A 16,606-nucleotide genomic window follows, 5' to 3' on the forward strand; every position below is an offset into this window, starting at 1 on the left:
CTGGACTTCCTCTGGTCCTGCGGCTGTGAGGAGGGCCTGGGAGGGATGGGAGAGGGGGGCGCCGATTGATCTGCGACACGACTTCCGCCGTTTCATGTCCTGAATGAAAGCCGCCGTCTCATACGCCCTACGCTCGTAGTAGAATAATGCGTGAAACCAATACGTAGCTTGTAGGTATTCAGATTGTTTATTTTTCTTCTATGTTACGTTTGCTGAAGGCATTACTTTATTTGGTGATATGGGATAGGATCAAACCTTCTTATAAGTCAATTAGTTCTATTTATTCTATAAACATACTGCGTCGATTTCAAATACCTAAATAGTACAAAGGCACGATGATACAGTCTGTCTGTCTAACCATAATATTACTATTAAAAAAAGAACAAGACCAATTACATGATATAAATTAAACAAAAACAAAATAAATTTACCACCCACTTCGGTATACAATTTCAGCTGAGAAGAATGGCCTAGTGACAAGTTTACAAAAAAAAATATGAATGGATAAAATGACTACCACAAATTTTATATTAATAAAAAGAAAGAAAGTAAAAAGCTACAAAGGTACAATCAATCACAGTATTCTTGAATAGACCAATCCCTACTAAAAGTACTCGTAAAGTAAGAACCTATTTCGAAAAAAACATATATATGTATATATATATATATATATATATATATATATATATGTATATCAATTGATATAACAATCACAAAACGTTTTGAAAATGTCATAAAACAAAACCCATACGATAAAAAATCTACTGAAACCTTTTTCGTGTTATTTTTTTATTTAATTATTTAAACTTTAATGCACAGTGAAATTCTAAGTACATTTGGTGTACTTAACACCGGATGGTATTCACTATCTGTCAACCATTGGACAAACCGAGAAATAAGTAGGCTGTGCATTACTGAGTTGAGGAAATATGAAGTAATACTCAATATATTCAGATATTATAAACATATAATTAGGATAATATAAACATATACATAATATATTAAATAAATAAATATATACATATAATAAATACAATAAAATATTTTATGACAAATAATTAACTGTATTAGAAGAGCAAATAGAACACTCTATGGCTCAAACAATGTAATCGGCAAGTTAAGTTTAAAAATGAAAAAAAAGGCACTGAATTTTTTTTTTAGGAAATAGGAGCGTATGTTGGTATTTTACAGACAGCAATAAAAATTTAATGATTTAATAAATAATTTGTGTTGTCTTATAAACGTAGTATTAGATTAATTTTTAAGATGGTTTACGACGTCTTCGTAGCTCGTAGTCAAGTGATGTGCTACGCAGCGCTACGGTGAATTACGACAAGATTTACATGACAAAGTTATGACTATATATGACTTCAACAGGTTTCAATAATGGGAAGTCTCTTTTATTTTTTGTATATTAACAATATCGAATATATTAAATCTATATATTAGTCAATATTACTCAATCCAAAGGTCGCCTGGAAGAGATCGCTCTTAGCGACAAGGCTGCCCATTGTTTTCTCAGTGTAATATTTTCTTGTAATTGTTATTATAAATACATAATAAGTTTACTATTGTAATGTTTTGGAGGAAACAGTAAATATATCCATCTAATTAATGAAACTATTTAATGATTCTTTTTAATCGAGAGAATATACTAGCATGTTGGTACCATATTGCTTTTAGTTAAATTTATTATTTTTTAATATTACAGTAACTTGCATTTGAATAAACTTAGATTAATGAATATGGGTGAGATAAAGAGGTCTGTTTGAATCGAAATATTTCGTGTTCCTTTGTTTCTGCTGACTCCAATTAGAAATAGTCACAATGTATATGTGTGTATGTATAAATAGTTATTTCTATTATCTTTGAAATAAATATCACGAGTATACTCCTCAAGACAAGAATCTACGTCGTAGTCCGTGTCTCGTAGTAGGAACTCTACGTACCGCTACGACATATTTTGTTCACTTTGTTCACCACGATCGCGAGGCCTACAATACGCATGAACAATATCGGTTATCGCTCCGATATCTATATATTGGGTTCTTTTCTGGGATATCGGGATTAGACATTGATAATAGCAAAAATATCATATCTCATTTTTATATCGCCTATATATATATATATATATATATATATATATATATATATATATATATATATATATATATATACCAATTTCCTTTACACATTTCCAACGTTCCCTTCCTTTTTTCCTTAATCCTTTCCTCCGTACCATAGGTGGCGGAAACCACCAACAAATACATTCCCAAAGAGGGTTGACATCAGGCAGGTGGCCGGTCGTAAAACTAAAAGCCAAATCTTTTTGTAATATGGATAAAACCATATTATGCCGCCCACCAGGGTTCCTTATAAATACCTATGTATGTACATAAGTAGTATTTTATTATTAGTAATTTTACATTCATATATATATATATATATATATATATATATATATATATATATATATATATATATATATATATATATATATATATATATATATATATATATATCTATAACTACGCTCATATTACCCACTCTTAGTCTACTATGAGTTGTAGTTAATCGTAGACATGTTCAACTTCAATTGACTTCAAATACGAAGAAAACGGACACACCTCAATATGAATGTATTTATTCTAAACGATTACTTTTATGTATATTTTTCTATGCATATTACGTGATATCTTTTTTTATAACACATGGGGCAAACGATCATGCGACACACCTGATGGTAAGTGACTACCACCACCCATGATCACCCGCAACCCCAGAGGCATTGCAGGTGTACTGCGAGCCTTTTAAAAAGGTATGTGCTTCTGATTATCTAAAAGATCTTTCTTGTTTCTTGTTTCTCAGTGAAGCTAATGACCATACTTTACGCAGTGTCAATAACCTCCGATTCAAATTTCCCACTCATTCTTCTTCCTTTTATTCTAAATCCTTTACTGTTCAGGCAGTTCGCCTATGGAACTCACTACCTACTTCTATTCGGTGCGCTCAAACTCTTACTAGCTTCAAAACCTCTGTTAAATCTTACTACCTCTCACTTTAGTACTATTTTCCTGTGTTCTCTCTTCGTTTTCGTTCGTAATTTTTTTTCTGTTGTATGTATGGTGTTAAGTATGTGTATGTTATGTATATATTTTATATGTATGTGTATGTATGTATGTATGTTTTTATATGATAATATTTATATAATAGTGCGCCACCTACCCTTTGTCTTTTTCTCAATGTCCTCTACCCAGCGGTTGTCTGGAAGAGATTGCTTAGCGATAAGGCCGCCTTTTGTATCACTTCTCATTAATATTTACTGTATTTGTTATTTCTCTTTTTACTTGGTGCAATAAAGTGTAATTAAATAAATACATAAATATGTGCTCTTTTCTTGAAGGTTGAGAGTTATTCGTCAATTGTACTCATATTATTTTAGTGAAAACGTATTTACGGTAACTTCCATACATTTTGATATTATATCAAGTGTTATTATTTTGATATCTGTTACCAGACCTCGACATGAATATAGTATTAACAGGATAGATGTCTCTTGATTAATAAAAATTAACATTAATGATCATGGCCTTAACCGCTGCGAATTGATAATTGTTGGCATCCCTAGTAATATTCGCGTATCAAGTATTCACATTATTTCATAAACTAGTTTCCTTAAAATTTACAGTTTTAATTTTGTTATTGATAACATAGCCATTTAAATCCTAACTAGAATTACCAGAGAGAGACTTTGTACAAAAGTCGATTGCTTGGGTACCTACCTCTGTCTTATTCGTGTTTCAATTCAACCGTGAAACAGTTGTGTTTGCATGGCTGTATTTCGGTTTGAAGGGTGGAATATGACGTGAATTTACTAGGTACGGAGGAATAACGCCTGAGTCCTCAGGAATGGTAACGCATGAAGGGTATCATGGGCGAAACAGTATACTCTGTTATGTCCATGGTACTGCTCATGTCTATAGGCGACGGTTACCACTTTCCATCAGGTGGGCCGTCAGCTTGTTTGCCATTCAAAGTTGTATAAAAAAAACTAATAAAACATTATAATAAAAAAGGGACAAAATGAAGAGTTTCATGAATATACGGTTGTTAAATTCAATCAATGCACATTATATAAAAAAAAGCTTATTCGATATGTAATCGTATCATCATCATCACATCAGCCTTCGACTGTCCACTGCTGAAAATAAGCCGCCCAGGGTTAATAAAACCCTGAGGATAAAATACAGTAATGGTAGATCTTATCTATCACTTTACAGTAAGAGGTCGTGGATAGAGAAAGAAAATGTTGGCAATTGATTAACATAAATGAAAATTTTTATTAATTTTTTTCTTATAAAAATCTTTGTTGTTACCAGAAATATTATTTAATATTTGATATCCACATCTTTTTATGTTTTCGTAAATCCGATATATTTTCCCCTAAATGATTTTAAACTTTTTTTTAATAATTTTGTTTTTAAAAACAATAGTCTTTTTTAATCTATTTACAAGATTGTCACCCGTCTCATATGGTGTTGTAAGTCTATCGCGTGACAAAAAGATAATAACTTTCATTTTGTAGGAAGGAACAAGAAATTACATAGAAGGAATGATAAAATAAATACTGTAAATCATATGATTGTCTCCTTTCTTCTTATGCAAATATAATTAGTAAAAAGAGGAGGACAGATTCACCATCATTTGCTATTTTTCTCAATTCATAGCAGGCTAATGTATAGAAAATGTTTGATATACCCATTATTTGTCAATGACAAATTTTACATTACTAGATTGTATATTCGAGACAGTTTATGTAGAAAGTATGCAAGGAGGTTGTATCTGAATTTGTTAGGGTTATACGACCGTATAACATTTTTTGTACACTAGCCTATGAATTGACAATTTTATCACTCCTTCTATGTAATTCCTTTTTCTTAGCTTTTATGTAATTTATTGTTCCTGGCAAGCAGTTGTATCTGAATTTGATAGGGTTATACGGCCGTATAATATTTTCTATACGCTAACCTGCTATGAATTGACAAAAATAGCCACTGATGTATCTTTTATCTTCTTTTTACTAATTATATTTGCATAAGAAGAAAGGAGACAATCATATTATTTCTTCTTTATTTTATCATTCCTTCTGCGTTATTCCTTATTCGTAGGTATACCTATTTCATATATCTTGAACATAGATAAAGGATAAAAATCTGATATTTAATAAATTAAGTTTTAATCTTTAAGAAATTAAAAAGAATAGAAAACGCCGATTTAAAATAGAAAATTGGTATTTATAGTAAAATATTCTATTGAAACAAAGAATATTAACAAACAAATTGCATAGATAAAGAAGAATACTATTGTCATTAGAGAAAGACCTCTTCTTTAGATAATTTAGGTACAAGAAAGATAAAAAATACAAAGGGCACAGTTATCATATAATCCTTAAGCTGTGATTTTTAATGTAGAAAGTTTTAAATTAGATTACCGATGACTTGTAGTATCCTTCAGTTATTAATCTAAAATCACCACCTCGCCCATAACCGCCAATTCTTAAACACAAGTTTCCAGAGCCTTAAAATATTCAATTTAATAAAAAAAAGTCATTCAAATTTTGAAATTCAATTCCAACGCTCCATTCGACTGCGAAATCGTGATTTCAAAAAATAATAATTCAGATTATTACTTATTCAAGAACACTTTTTATTAATTGGTTTGGTTCCGACGATTGTGTTATTTTTAAGTTGCTAAGTTTCAATTATATGTTTCATTGAAAAGTTAGGACAAAAGTTATCGTCAATATGTCTGGAAGAGACATTTATTATTCTGAAAAGTATTATGATGAAGAACACGAATACAGGTTATCTTTCTTTAAAAATATTGTTGCAAATAAGTAATTACAATAATGTTTCTTAATCTTACATAGTTTAAATAATTTTTAAATACTTATAACCTATTCAACTTTCACTATTTCAAAAGTTTACATTTTAGAAGTTGTACAATAAATACATATAGAATTACTTTTAATATTCTAGGCATGTAGTATTGTCAAAAGACATGGTGAAGCTAGTACCCAAGAACCATTTGATGTCGGAAAAAGAATGGCGGAGTATCGGGGTTCAACAAAGCCAGGGTTGGGTACACTACATGACACATCAACCTGGTATGTATAATCATTACTTATTGAAATTGATACTTGGGAATCTTTAAAATATATACCTTACATGAACATAAACAGAGGAGAATATGAAAGGTGAACTAATATTGACTTATTAACTTGATTTTAATTATTTTATAGCAAATAGGAAATTTATAGCAGTTTACTAAGAAATGTAATTATAAAATATGGTGTTATACGATAGTCCTCAGGAATGTTAATACATGATCATATCAATGTGCTCTTCATATCTATAGGCAATGGTTACACTTTCTATCAGGTGTACTAAGACCTTGTTTACCATTTTAATTATAAAAAAAGTTTATGTGTAATAACATAAGTATACATAAAGAATTTAGATAAATTTTAGAATATAAGATGATTTTATAATGTGTAATAGCAAATTTTTAATGTTGATGTACTTAATAATTTAAATTTAATAAAATATCACCAAATCCCCTTAATAAAGGTGGTAGTCCATCAATAGAAGATGTCCATGTTAAAACTTATTAATTGGATTAAAGCAGCATATATATAAATATAAGATTGTAAGGAAAAAGGTGTAGATGTGCCATCACAATAGAGAAGTCTATAGATGTTTTAATATCAGTAGATAAGTTTAGTAAAACATGTATAACTCTTTTATATGCCTGATAAAATTTTATATTTTTATACAGACACAATGAAATAGTTATATAAGTGTGCATATTTTGTAATTGTGTGTGTATGACAGTTCTGGATTTATATCTACAGAATTGAAGGTGCATTAATTGTGTTCCACAAACAAAACCTAATTTCAAATGTGGCAAAAATATTATTATGTTTTCTCTATACTTTATAACCTAAGAAAATCTTTCTCTCTTTCATTCCCTCCCTTTCAGTTGCTCCAATATTTATATCTAACATGATATATTTTTAAATTCTTTTCAGAACCTCACATTTTGCTGTTTCGACGAAAAAAGACTACACCATCGCAAAATAAATAAGCCAGCCTGTTAAAAAATAAATGTACAGATCTTTCTTGAGATTAGTTATAATTTAGTTTTAATTTTTTTATTATAGACATATGGTGCCTTAAATTATTTAACTGTAAACTGGTACTTGAAGAATTATTTTACATTGTTTTCTATACTGGGATACCCTGATTTATCTTTTGATTAAAATTAAAAAGCTTTGAGGGGTAATTTTCAATGTAGGTTAAAAGCACACAGTGTTTGGCATAAAAATATTCTTATCACTATTAGACCATGCTTATTTAATGATTTACAGCTAAAATTATTGTGACTGTGATGATATTGTTAAATGTCATAAATGTATCTAATGACAAAATCAGTACAAGATGAACATGAGAGCAAATTCTATTAAAAAATTATTGGCATAATTTGTTTAAAATTAAGCACTAAAAAATATTTCTTTCTTTCTAAGTTTGTATAAATTGACCTATTTGTTTAGATGACCTCTTAATTTTTGAAGGATAATTTATTTGTATATTAAAATAATGGTGTTAATTTTGAAACTTACCTATAAAATTTTAATTTCAATTTGATATTGTAATATTGAAATCTTATTGTAAGGACCAATATCAACTAATTTTAAAATAAAATTATGCCAAAGTTATTATAATTTTAGTTTATGATGGTCCATAAAACAGTAATTAAGTGAAATTATCAAATTAAAATATTGGGTTAAGAGATAAGTTTAGAGAAATGGTGCCTTGTAATCAACCCCAATGTGATTCTCAACCAGAAAAAAATAAATACCATCATCAATAAAAATTATAACAAAATATAAATAGTTGCTAATAAATGTTATCATTTCAGACACAAAATATGGTTTGCATTGCATAACTTTTGGTATTTTTTCAGAATTCTCTATTTTTATTCATATAATTTCATATGTGGAATTTTTTTTTTTTCAATAATATTCTTAGTTTTTTTCTCTACTTGGTATATTTAGTGTCTTTTATCAAAATAACAGTGCAAAATGGACAAAATTGTTGTTTAATTGCTTTCCTTTCCTGAAATGTTAATGTTGAAAACATGGAATAATTGATTACTGAATATACAAAAAAAAATATTAACTGTTTTCTCTAACATAACCATAATACATTTAAAAAAATTAACGGGGCTAATTGGAATTAACTAAATATTATAATGCAAATAACATAGTCATTCATAATATCAATATATTGTTGATTGTAGTTGATTGGTATTCATGATTAAAATTTACACAACATGTAATAATTCATCTTCTGAGAAAGTTCACATTATCACGGGCTCTCTAATTACTATACTTTCCATGTATTTATTATACTGCCATACATTTACTATACTGTCCATACTCATGTGCATGTTGTCTTGCTGTAATGTAATAATGATTTTCCTTCATTATAACTTTTTAATATTGTAAATAAATATATCAAGAATTGCATCAATTGGATTTAGTCAATAAAATTCTAATAAATTAATTGGTGCTATAGAAATGTTTTATTTATAAAATTTGCTGTAGAACAACCAGAGATCACTGTTACAATATTTGTGGTCCTCCTAGTGTATAATCTTAGTGATATTATAACTTAATAATATTATAACTACACACTTAATAAACACTTCTCATTATAGTTAACAAATATAAAACAAGAAATAATTTAACATTTATTTTCTTTTTTTCTTGGCACTAGGAGATAAAGAAGGCAATTTGGCTGTATGCTCTGTATGTGAAAATTCCATTGGTTCTATTTTTATGTCATCTGTTGTAACTGCATCCAAGAGCTCCAATCCTTGCAACTGCTCCTGTTCTAAGCTATGCAACATCTGAAAACCTGGCTCCAGAGATGGTGTGAATGCTCCATCTAAGGCAGCTGGGAAATGCAATTCTGGTACTTCTTCTAGTTTCAATTGTGGTGCAATATCACCGATCACCAAAGCATCACACTGAGATCGCAGTTCTTCACATTTCTTTTTTACTTTTTCATGATATCTCACTACTCGATTATTGTAAAACTGATGTAGATCACCAACATTTAAGTCTGCAAAAACTTTTGATATAACATCAGGAAATCCAGATTTAAGGCCGCTTGCTTCTCTATCAACAACAGTCCGTAACAATTTACACATGTTGGTCATATAAATATCTAGTGCATCTGCTACAGCATTGAGTGCAGTATTTGTACATGTTGCTATGCCAACATGACCTATAGCTATAGCAGCACATTGTCGCAGTGCTCGTTTATGGCTTTCTGGAGTAAAAGGCAAAATAATTGCTCCTTTGCCGAGTGAAAAATCACAATATTTTTTTGGTAAGAAGTTGATGGGTGGAGTTGTCTCGTGTTCCGATTGTAAAAGTGGTTCTGGAGGTATAGTGGGCAAACTCATTGGATCTAATCGCGCACCTTCAAAAACTGCATTTTCCGTTTGTTCTAAAATAGCGGCAAGTTGTCTAGAGTAAGCATGCAGCTGTATAGTATGAGTAATTAAATTAGGCTTGGGCAATTCAATCGGTGAAGATTTCACAGTAATCGGAATTTCGGGTATGTTCTGCATACCCAGTTCGATGATTGGATTGAAATTAACATTTTGTGGTATGCTTTCCTCTCCATGATCATCGTCAAACTCGCCCCATAATTTTCTTGTCGTCATTTTGTATTACGACACTTTCGTATCTAATATACCATAAAAATCTTATTTTTTCCTTAATTATAAAATTTTTAAATAATTGTGTGTAGTAGTGGGTACTATTCTACTAACTTAACAGAATAATTAAATTAAAACTATTTAGTGTATTGAATATTAATAAATAAATAAGCAAAATTGTTATGCTCTAATTCTCCACTGTTTGACATTGAGAGTAGACTGACAAATGGGTGACATACATCCAGGCATAGATAGATAAAACAGCATAAAATTAAAATGCTATAGGTACATTGATAGAACCACAGATAAACAATAATAAAGAATACAAAACATAAGTTAAAAATGTAAATATTTTACTTTTCCTCGCTCGCTCCTACCTAGCATGAATTAGAGAAATATTACACAAAATATGCATTGCTGAGTATGTATTAGGAAATAGTTTTTAAGGTTTATTTTACATTTCACTTTTTGTTGATTCTCGCGGATCTTTATGTACCTAACATAGACGTCGGGGGGAGAAGGGATTGTTAGTGATGCGGTTTATCAGTTTCATTGCTAATAATATACCCTAACAGGTCGACCTCCTCGTGGTCTCCCCTGGAAACTATCGTGCTGAATTCCAAGTGTATTCATCACGATGGGCTAACTGACCTGCCTTTTCATCCTCACCTATCATCTATCAATGGTGCCCCGCCAGCGTATACCGTTAGCGCAGCCGGGGTTACCATTCCATTATCATCCATTAAAAAAAAAACATAGACGTCGAGAGGAAAGGTATTGTTAGCAATGAAGTTTGACAGCCCCATTACTAGCAATATGCCTTATTAGGTCAACTTCCACGTGGTTCCCCCTGAAAACCATCGTGACCAATTCTTGTTGAATTCGTCACAATGGGCTAACTAACCTTGTTCATCCTCACCCATCAGGCTTCACTGGTGCCCCGTCGGTGTATACCGATACCGCGGGTGGGGTTACCATTCCATTATCATTCATTAAAAAAAAAGCATAGACGTCGTATAGGCCCGGCATAAAATAGGCCACCCCTGTCTTTTCCGTGGGTATCGTGGTATCGTGACTAAAGGGGTTAAGGGATGGGCAGCAGCAACCCTCTAAAAACAACTCCAAGGCCTAACTGCGGCTGCCCACCGATCTGCCAACCGTGGCAATTACTGGCAAAAAAACCCAATAGAGGAAAGCCTATATTCCGCAGTAGACAACTACTGACACTGCTGTTACTTTAATCTAAGTATTATGCTAAAAAGCTAATAAGCAGAATATATGTAGCAAAATATTTATTCTTTTTACAGTATTTTTAATGGACTTTAAGAGACTTACATACGTGAATTTACAGGGTACAGAGGAATAACACCCGAATCCTCAAAAATAGAAACGCATGGGGGTATCATAGGCGAAACAGTATACTCTGTCATGTCCGTGGTACTGCTCATGTCTATAAGCAACGGTTATTTTTTTGATGGGTGAAAATGGAATGGTAACCCCGCACGCGCTAACGAGATACGCTGGTGGATCACCAGTGAAGGGTGATGAGTATAAAAACAAGCCACTTAGCCCATCATGATGAATTCATCAGGAATTAACCATAATAGTTTCCAGGGGGAACCGCGAGGAGGTCGACCTGGTTGAGTATATTGCTAGCAATGGGATTCCCAGTCTCCATTACTAAAAATCCCTTTTCCCCCAATAAGCCGACGGTTACCACTTTCCATCAGGTGGGCCGTCAGCTTATTTGCCATTCTAAGTTGTGTAAAACTGCTAGTACGTTTTCTTCCGTAACAGCCGTCAAAGGGCGACCAGTTCTTTCTTCATCCTCCAAAGTTAGTCGATCGCGCTTAAATTCATTATACCAACGATACATGGCTGCCTTAGAAGGGTCTTCATTCATGAATGCCATTTGAAGTCTATCGTACGATGCGTCCGGTTTCAGGCGACACTTAAAATCATAGCGCGAAAATGTTCTCGACGCAAATTCATTTTTCAATGAGACAGTAATTTTAATTAACTCGGAAAAAATGTGGAGAATTTTGAATTTAGAACGAACCTATTTTTACTTATAAGTAATCATATTTTTAAATAAACTATAACTGGCCAGTCTCACATACATAAAAAGTTTTTCTCGCACTACTTTCTGAGTGACCTGGTATTTAGTTCTCATTTTAAATGTAAAACAACAAAAATTGAAATGAGAAATATTCTATTCGTTAAATTAACCATCTGTTAAGTAATTTTTTTTTAATGGCGAGCATTTACTTCTCTACAAATTAATTTAGTTTCACAGGCTTCTCTTCATCTGGCATTTGACTTATTTCTCTGATCTCAAAATATTTTTGTTAGTCCATGAAAGAAAGTATTTGTACATTAATTTAAGCATTTAAATAAAACAACATTTACAGCACCAAGTATTCATAGACAAAATAATTTATTAAAAATTGTAAAATTGTTTAAGTACATTATATAATGATGGCATTAAATTATATTTAGGTAAGTGCATTAACAATTATAAAGCCAAATCATTATTGAAATTATATAAATTAATTTTGTGTCTAAAGATATCCAGTATATTTCTACCTACCTAATTATAATTGTTGAAATAAATAGATAAATTATAAGAGAGATTGCTTCTAAATCTGACACCTTACAAACCTATTATAGGGTCATGCAAAATCAAAAGAAATATAGAGAACCAATTATATTTTTTCCACATATTGATTTTTTTTATTTATAATAACTACAATAAGTATGATAAAAGTAATATACCATAGTTATTCAGACAAACTTAGAATAAGCAAATTAAAGTTATATTGTACTTAACGATTTAAATATGTCACTCTTAGATAAAAACAAAGATGACAATTCAATAACATTATCTAAAGATAGAAAGAGCATGTTGGTAGTTTTTCTTATAGTCAACAATGACCAAAAATAATCACAGTTTTTCATAAATCGATTTTACCTACTAAGATTATCTGGGTTTTATCACATTTTAATATACAGCCATTTTGTTAGTAGCTAATAGCGACAAATTAAATTAATTCAGTTATTCTCACAGGTCTCTTCAGCTGACATTAAGTTCGTTCTTCTAGTCTCATTATATTATTAAGTAAAACATTAATATTTCATAACATCTCCAAACCAAATGAACCATAACTAAATTAATTTTATCTGGTAGAATACAACATGACTATTAAATTCTTTCTGTAACTACTGTGGTATAACAAATGTAAGCCAAAACTTTCGTGCACTATATTTCTTTACAATTTCACGGTAGATGTGAATAGTTATTTATTACACTAATAGATCTGTTATATTACAAGAATGCCACACCCAATAATGTTATTTAGTATGTCTTTTTTAACTAGCAAATGTGTTTATTGAAGTTTGTATTATTGTATATTATTAATTCAGTAGCTCGAAGTAAATTCTAAATTAATTGAATGACTAATTTCAATTAAATGACATTCAAAAAATAATTAACTTATTAATCCAAGTAAGAGAGAAGGAATTTTACAATCTTGTTATAATCATTTGATTTACCAACATTTAATTGGAACCCTCAGATACCTATACATGATAGTAGACTTAGAGACTTCTATTTATTATTTTTAAGTAGATAGTAGTATAAATTCATAAAATTATTACTAACATAAAGAAAACTTAAATTACGGAATGAAATTCATTACACTCATAACATATAATGTAACCCATATAATATTAAATCAATATAATTGAGCATTAAAACTATTAAAAATGCTTATGGTTAAATTTAATTTTAATAAATGTGCTGCCAACAAAAATTTTCAGACTACATGGAATATATTCCAATATTTTCATCCAAATCAAAATTATCATGCACATATTAAAGAAAACAAGAGTCATTAATAAAATATTGTAGGTACTTAATTCTAGAAACCTCTTGAAACTTGATAAACTTATTTGAAAAAAGAGGGGGAAAAATAAATACTTAATGTGGTAGTGTTAATATCAATAAAATTAAAAAAAAAATGTTTGAGGCTTTAGAAAATTGAATAATGGCAGGAAAGTAAAATTTCAATTACAAATACTATTGATTGTATAATATATATATATATATATATATATATATATATATATATATATATATAGGGTTGCAATAAATTTGTCATGGGAAAATTAAAACTAAATTATAACTAATCTCACAAAGAACCTGTACATTTTTTTTTTGCAGTATAACCATAGACCAGCTTTTTTACTTTTTTTCTTGTTGTGTAGTCTTCTTTCGCCGAAAAAGTAGAATGTGTGGTTCTGAAAATAGATAAATACAAGTTTTCTATCAAAGGACTTTTAGAAATGTTTGTTTAAGCATATAACACAACCCATTATATTCTATAATGAATGAGGTTACAAAACAAAATAAACCTTAATAATAAAAATATAAATATGAAATCATTAGCATCCTCATAGAAGTTTTGTACTAGTAAAACTGAATTTCCTCATAGAAACATGAAATGAAAAATAAAACTGGTCAAATGTGAGTTAAACTCACAATCTGAATACTTCATACATAAATCAATTTGTAATTTCTTATTTTGGGCCATAATTGTGGTTAAAATCTAAACTACATAATTTAATTTATGGAGTTTGTTTTATTAATTTCTCAAAAATCATGCTAATTAGAAAGATCTTTTTTTTATAATATACATATATATTCTTTATTGTACACAAAGGACATTATATTAGAATAATAATTATACACATATCTTTTACATTTTTCACTTCAGAAACTTTGCCTACTCCAACAAGAGACAGGTGTGATAGATTTGCATGTACGTATGCATGTACAATGAGTGTGGTAATAATTGTTGTTTTTTTTTTCAATGGGTGAAAATGGTATAGTAACCCTGCCTACACTAACGGGATATGCTGGCGGAGCACCAGTGAAGGGTGATGGATGAGAATGAAAACAGGCCAGTTAGCCCATCATGATGAATTCATCAGGAATTAACCATGACAGTTTCCAGGGAGAACCTCGAGGAAGTCGACCTGGTTGGGTATATTGCTAGCAATGGGATTCTCAGTCTCTATTACTAACAATCCCTTTCCCCCGTAATTGTTGTGTTATACAGGGAAAAGACAATATAGAAAAAAAGTTAATAGGTATGATAGATTAAAATAAAAAAAGATATTAAATAAATGTGCAAAAAAAATAATATGATCAGATAAATAATAAATAGTGAAATAAGTGTAAATAAAGATAACAAAAAAGAAAAATATAAGATCATACAGAAGAAGTGACAGACAATTAATATTCATAATACCTGACTTTTGAGGCAATCAAATTGGGATAAAATTGAATAGACATAATTGTTGCACTAAGAATGACTATAATGTTGACTATACTTGATTTCTTTTCAATGTGGTTTTGATTTGATTAGAATTAAATTGCACAAAAAGGCGGCCCACAGATATTGTTAATATGAATAAACATGTACTATAATAACAACTATTACTAGATGAAAAAAAGTCCATAATCTTAAGGTGAAGGAATGTTATCTATTTTAGGTCAAATTATATTCAATATAGATAATTTTGATTGAACATACCAGGTTGATGTGTCATGTAGTGTACCCAACCCTGGCTTTGTTGAACTCCGATACTGCGCCATTCTTGCTCCGACATCAAATGATTCTTGGGCACTAGCTTCACCATATCTTTTGATAATACTACGTGCCTAAAAACCGATAATATTAAATATAAATTTTTTTTTAAATATTTATGGGGCTTCTGAGGATACAAAACACATTATTATTATTGCGAAATCCTTAATTATTTTATAGATTTTATTTTTATTGTATCTTTATACTTTTGTTTTTACAATAGTCCCTTTGCTCTTTTCCGCTGTCGTAGTCTGTCTTTCGTAACTTTCTTTTTTATAGTTATTTTCCTTCAAACCCATTGTTTAATTACATAAAATACATTAATATACAATCCATAATATCGCACACAATTATTATACCTAACGATCTGGCCCGGCTCTGAACGGCTAAATAAAATTTTTGAAAAAGCAGTCTGCTTTACTTGCTTTTAATTTTGCTTTCTATAAGCGAAACAAATTTTAAAATCTGTTGTAAATTTCTAAGTTTATCCATTACAAACAAATGATTAAATAAATAACTAATAACTCTTTATAATATTAGTATAGATCCAAAATTTTATAAATAATTAATTTATAAAAGGTTACCTGTATTCGTGTTCCTCGTCATAGTATTTCTCAGAATAGTAAATATCTCTCCCAGACATGATGTTAATCACTCTTGTCTAAGTTATCTACTAAACGTATTTCACAAATAATCGTTAATCACTTATAAAGAAGTCACTTGAATCAAATAGACTAAAAATTTGATGGTCAGTTGCAACGGAAGATTCTTTAAAGATTCTAGAAATTCACAATGAAATGAAATCACAAAACATAATCGACAAACGTTATGAAATTTCAAAATTTGAATTTTTTTTTTGTACTGACTACGATGGCTCTGGATACGTCTTCTTAATATTAAAAAAAAAAATAATAATGTGCGTCATAGATCACGAATAATAGGTACTGAAAATTACAAACATCATTTGTACTACGGAGAGGTTTATTGGTTTCTTTAATCTGTGGCTCACTGTCCGTAAACGATCAAGCATATAAATAGTTATAAAGTAATGCTGTTTTGTCTTACAAGCGGGAATGTAAATTGTAACCGCTTAATTATATGTGATTTCGATATAAAAATGTTATATTAAATATTTATAAATAACATTATGACGAAACAAAAAT

The 16,606-nt window shown here is 30.0% G+C and overlaps 3 protein-coding genes across 3 annotated transcripts; 1 reads left to right on the plus strand and 2 right to left on the minus strand.

Moving 5' to 3' along the window:
- The first annotated feature begins 5,441 nt into the window (after positions 1–5,441).
- On the plus strand, positions 5,442–7,230 carry LOC113521910 (cyclin-dependent kinases regulatory subunit-like). Its single transcript, XM_026907573.3, has 3 exons — positions 5,442–5,863; positions 6,039–6,166; positions 7,091–7,230. The coding sequence occupies exons 1-3, from the start codon at positions 5,805–5,807 to the stop codon at positions 7,144–7,146; spliced, it is 243 nt and encodes an 80-aa protein (XP_026763374.1). The 5' UTR covers positions 5,442–5,804; the 3' UTR covers positions 7,147–7,230.
- Positions 7,231–8,623: 1,393 nt separating this feature from the next.
- LOC113521909 (STAGA complex 65 subunit gamma-like) lies at positions 8,624–10,023 on the minus strand. Its single transcript, XM_026907572.3, has one exon. It carries the CDS (start codon positions 9,796–9,798, stop codon positions 8,815–8,817), a length of 984 nt encoding a protein of 327 aa, XP_026763373.2. The 5' UTR covers positions 9,799–10,023; the 3' UTR covers positions 8,624–8,814.
- A 3,890-nt stretch (positions 10,024–13,913) lies between these two features.
- LOC113521742 (cyclin-dependent kinases regulatory subunit-like) lies at positions 13,914–16,458 on the minus strand. Its single transcript, XM_026907394.3, has 3 exons — positions 16,028–16,458; positions 15,390–15,517; positions 13,914–14,091 (listed from the first exon to the last, which is right to left on the minus strand). The coding sequence occupies exons 1-3, from the start codon at positions 16,084–16,086 to the stop codon at positions 14,036–14,038; spliced, it is 243 nt and encodes an 80-aa protein (XP_026763195.1). The 5' UTR covers positions 16,087–16,458; the 3' UTR covers positions 13,914–14,035.
- Positions 16,459–16,606: the final 148 nt, after the last annotated feature.

This window comes from Galleria mellonella, unplaced genomic scaffold (genome assembly GCF_026898425.1).
Source record: "Galleria mellonella isolate WM207_F2 unplaced genomic scaffold, CSIRO_AGI_GalMel_v1 utg63, whole genome shotgun sequence".
Taxonomy (NCBI): Eukaryota; Metazoa; Arthropoda; class Insecta; order Lepidoptera; family Pyralidae; genus Galleria; species Galleria mellonella.

Bases quoted from the DNA above. Each gene is read 5' to 3' on its own strand.
- LOC113521910 (XM_026907573.3), top strand. From the start codon at position 5,805: ATGTCTGGAAGAGACATTTATTATTCTGAAAAGTATTATGATGAAGAA. The intron at 5,864-6,038 runs GTTATCTTTCTT...TTAATATTCTAG, and splicing joins GATGAAGAACACGAATACAG to GCATGTAGTATTGTCAAAAG. The intron at 6,167-7,090 runs GTATGTATAATC...AATTCTTTTCAG, and splicing joins CTACATGACACATCAACCTG to AACCTCACATTTTGCTGTTT.
- LOC113521742 (XM_026907394.3), bottom strand. From the start codon at position 16,086: ATGTCTGGGAGAGATATTTACTATTCTGAGAAATACTATGACGAGGAA. The intron at 15,518-16,027 runs GTAACCTTTTAT...ATCGGTTTTTAG, and splicing joins GACGAGGAACACGAATACAG to GCACGTAGTATTATCAAAAG. The intron at 14,092-15,389 runs GTATGTTCAATC...ATCTATTTTCAG, and splicing joins CTACATGACACATCAACCTG to AACCACACATTCTACTTTTT.
- LOC113521909 (XM_026907572.3), bottom strand. From the start codon at position 9,798: ATGACGACAAGAAAATTATGGGGCGAGTTTGACGATGATCATGGAGAG.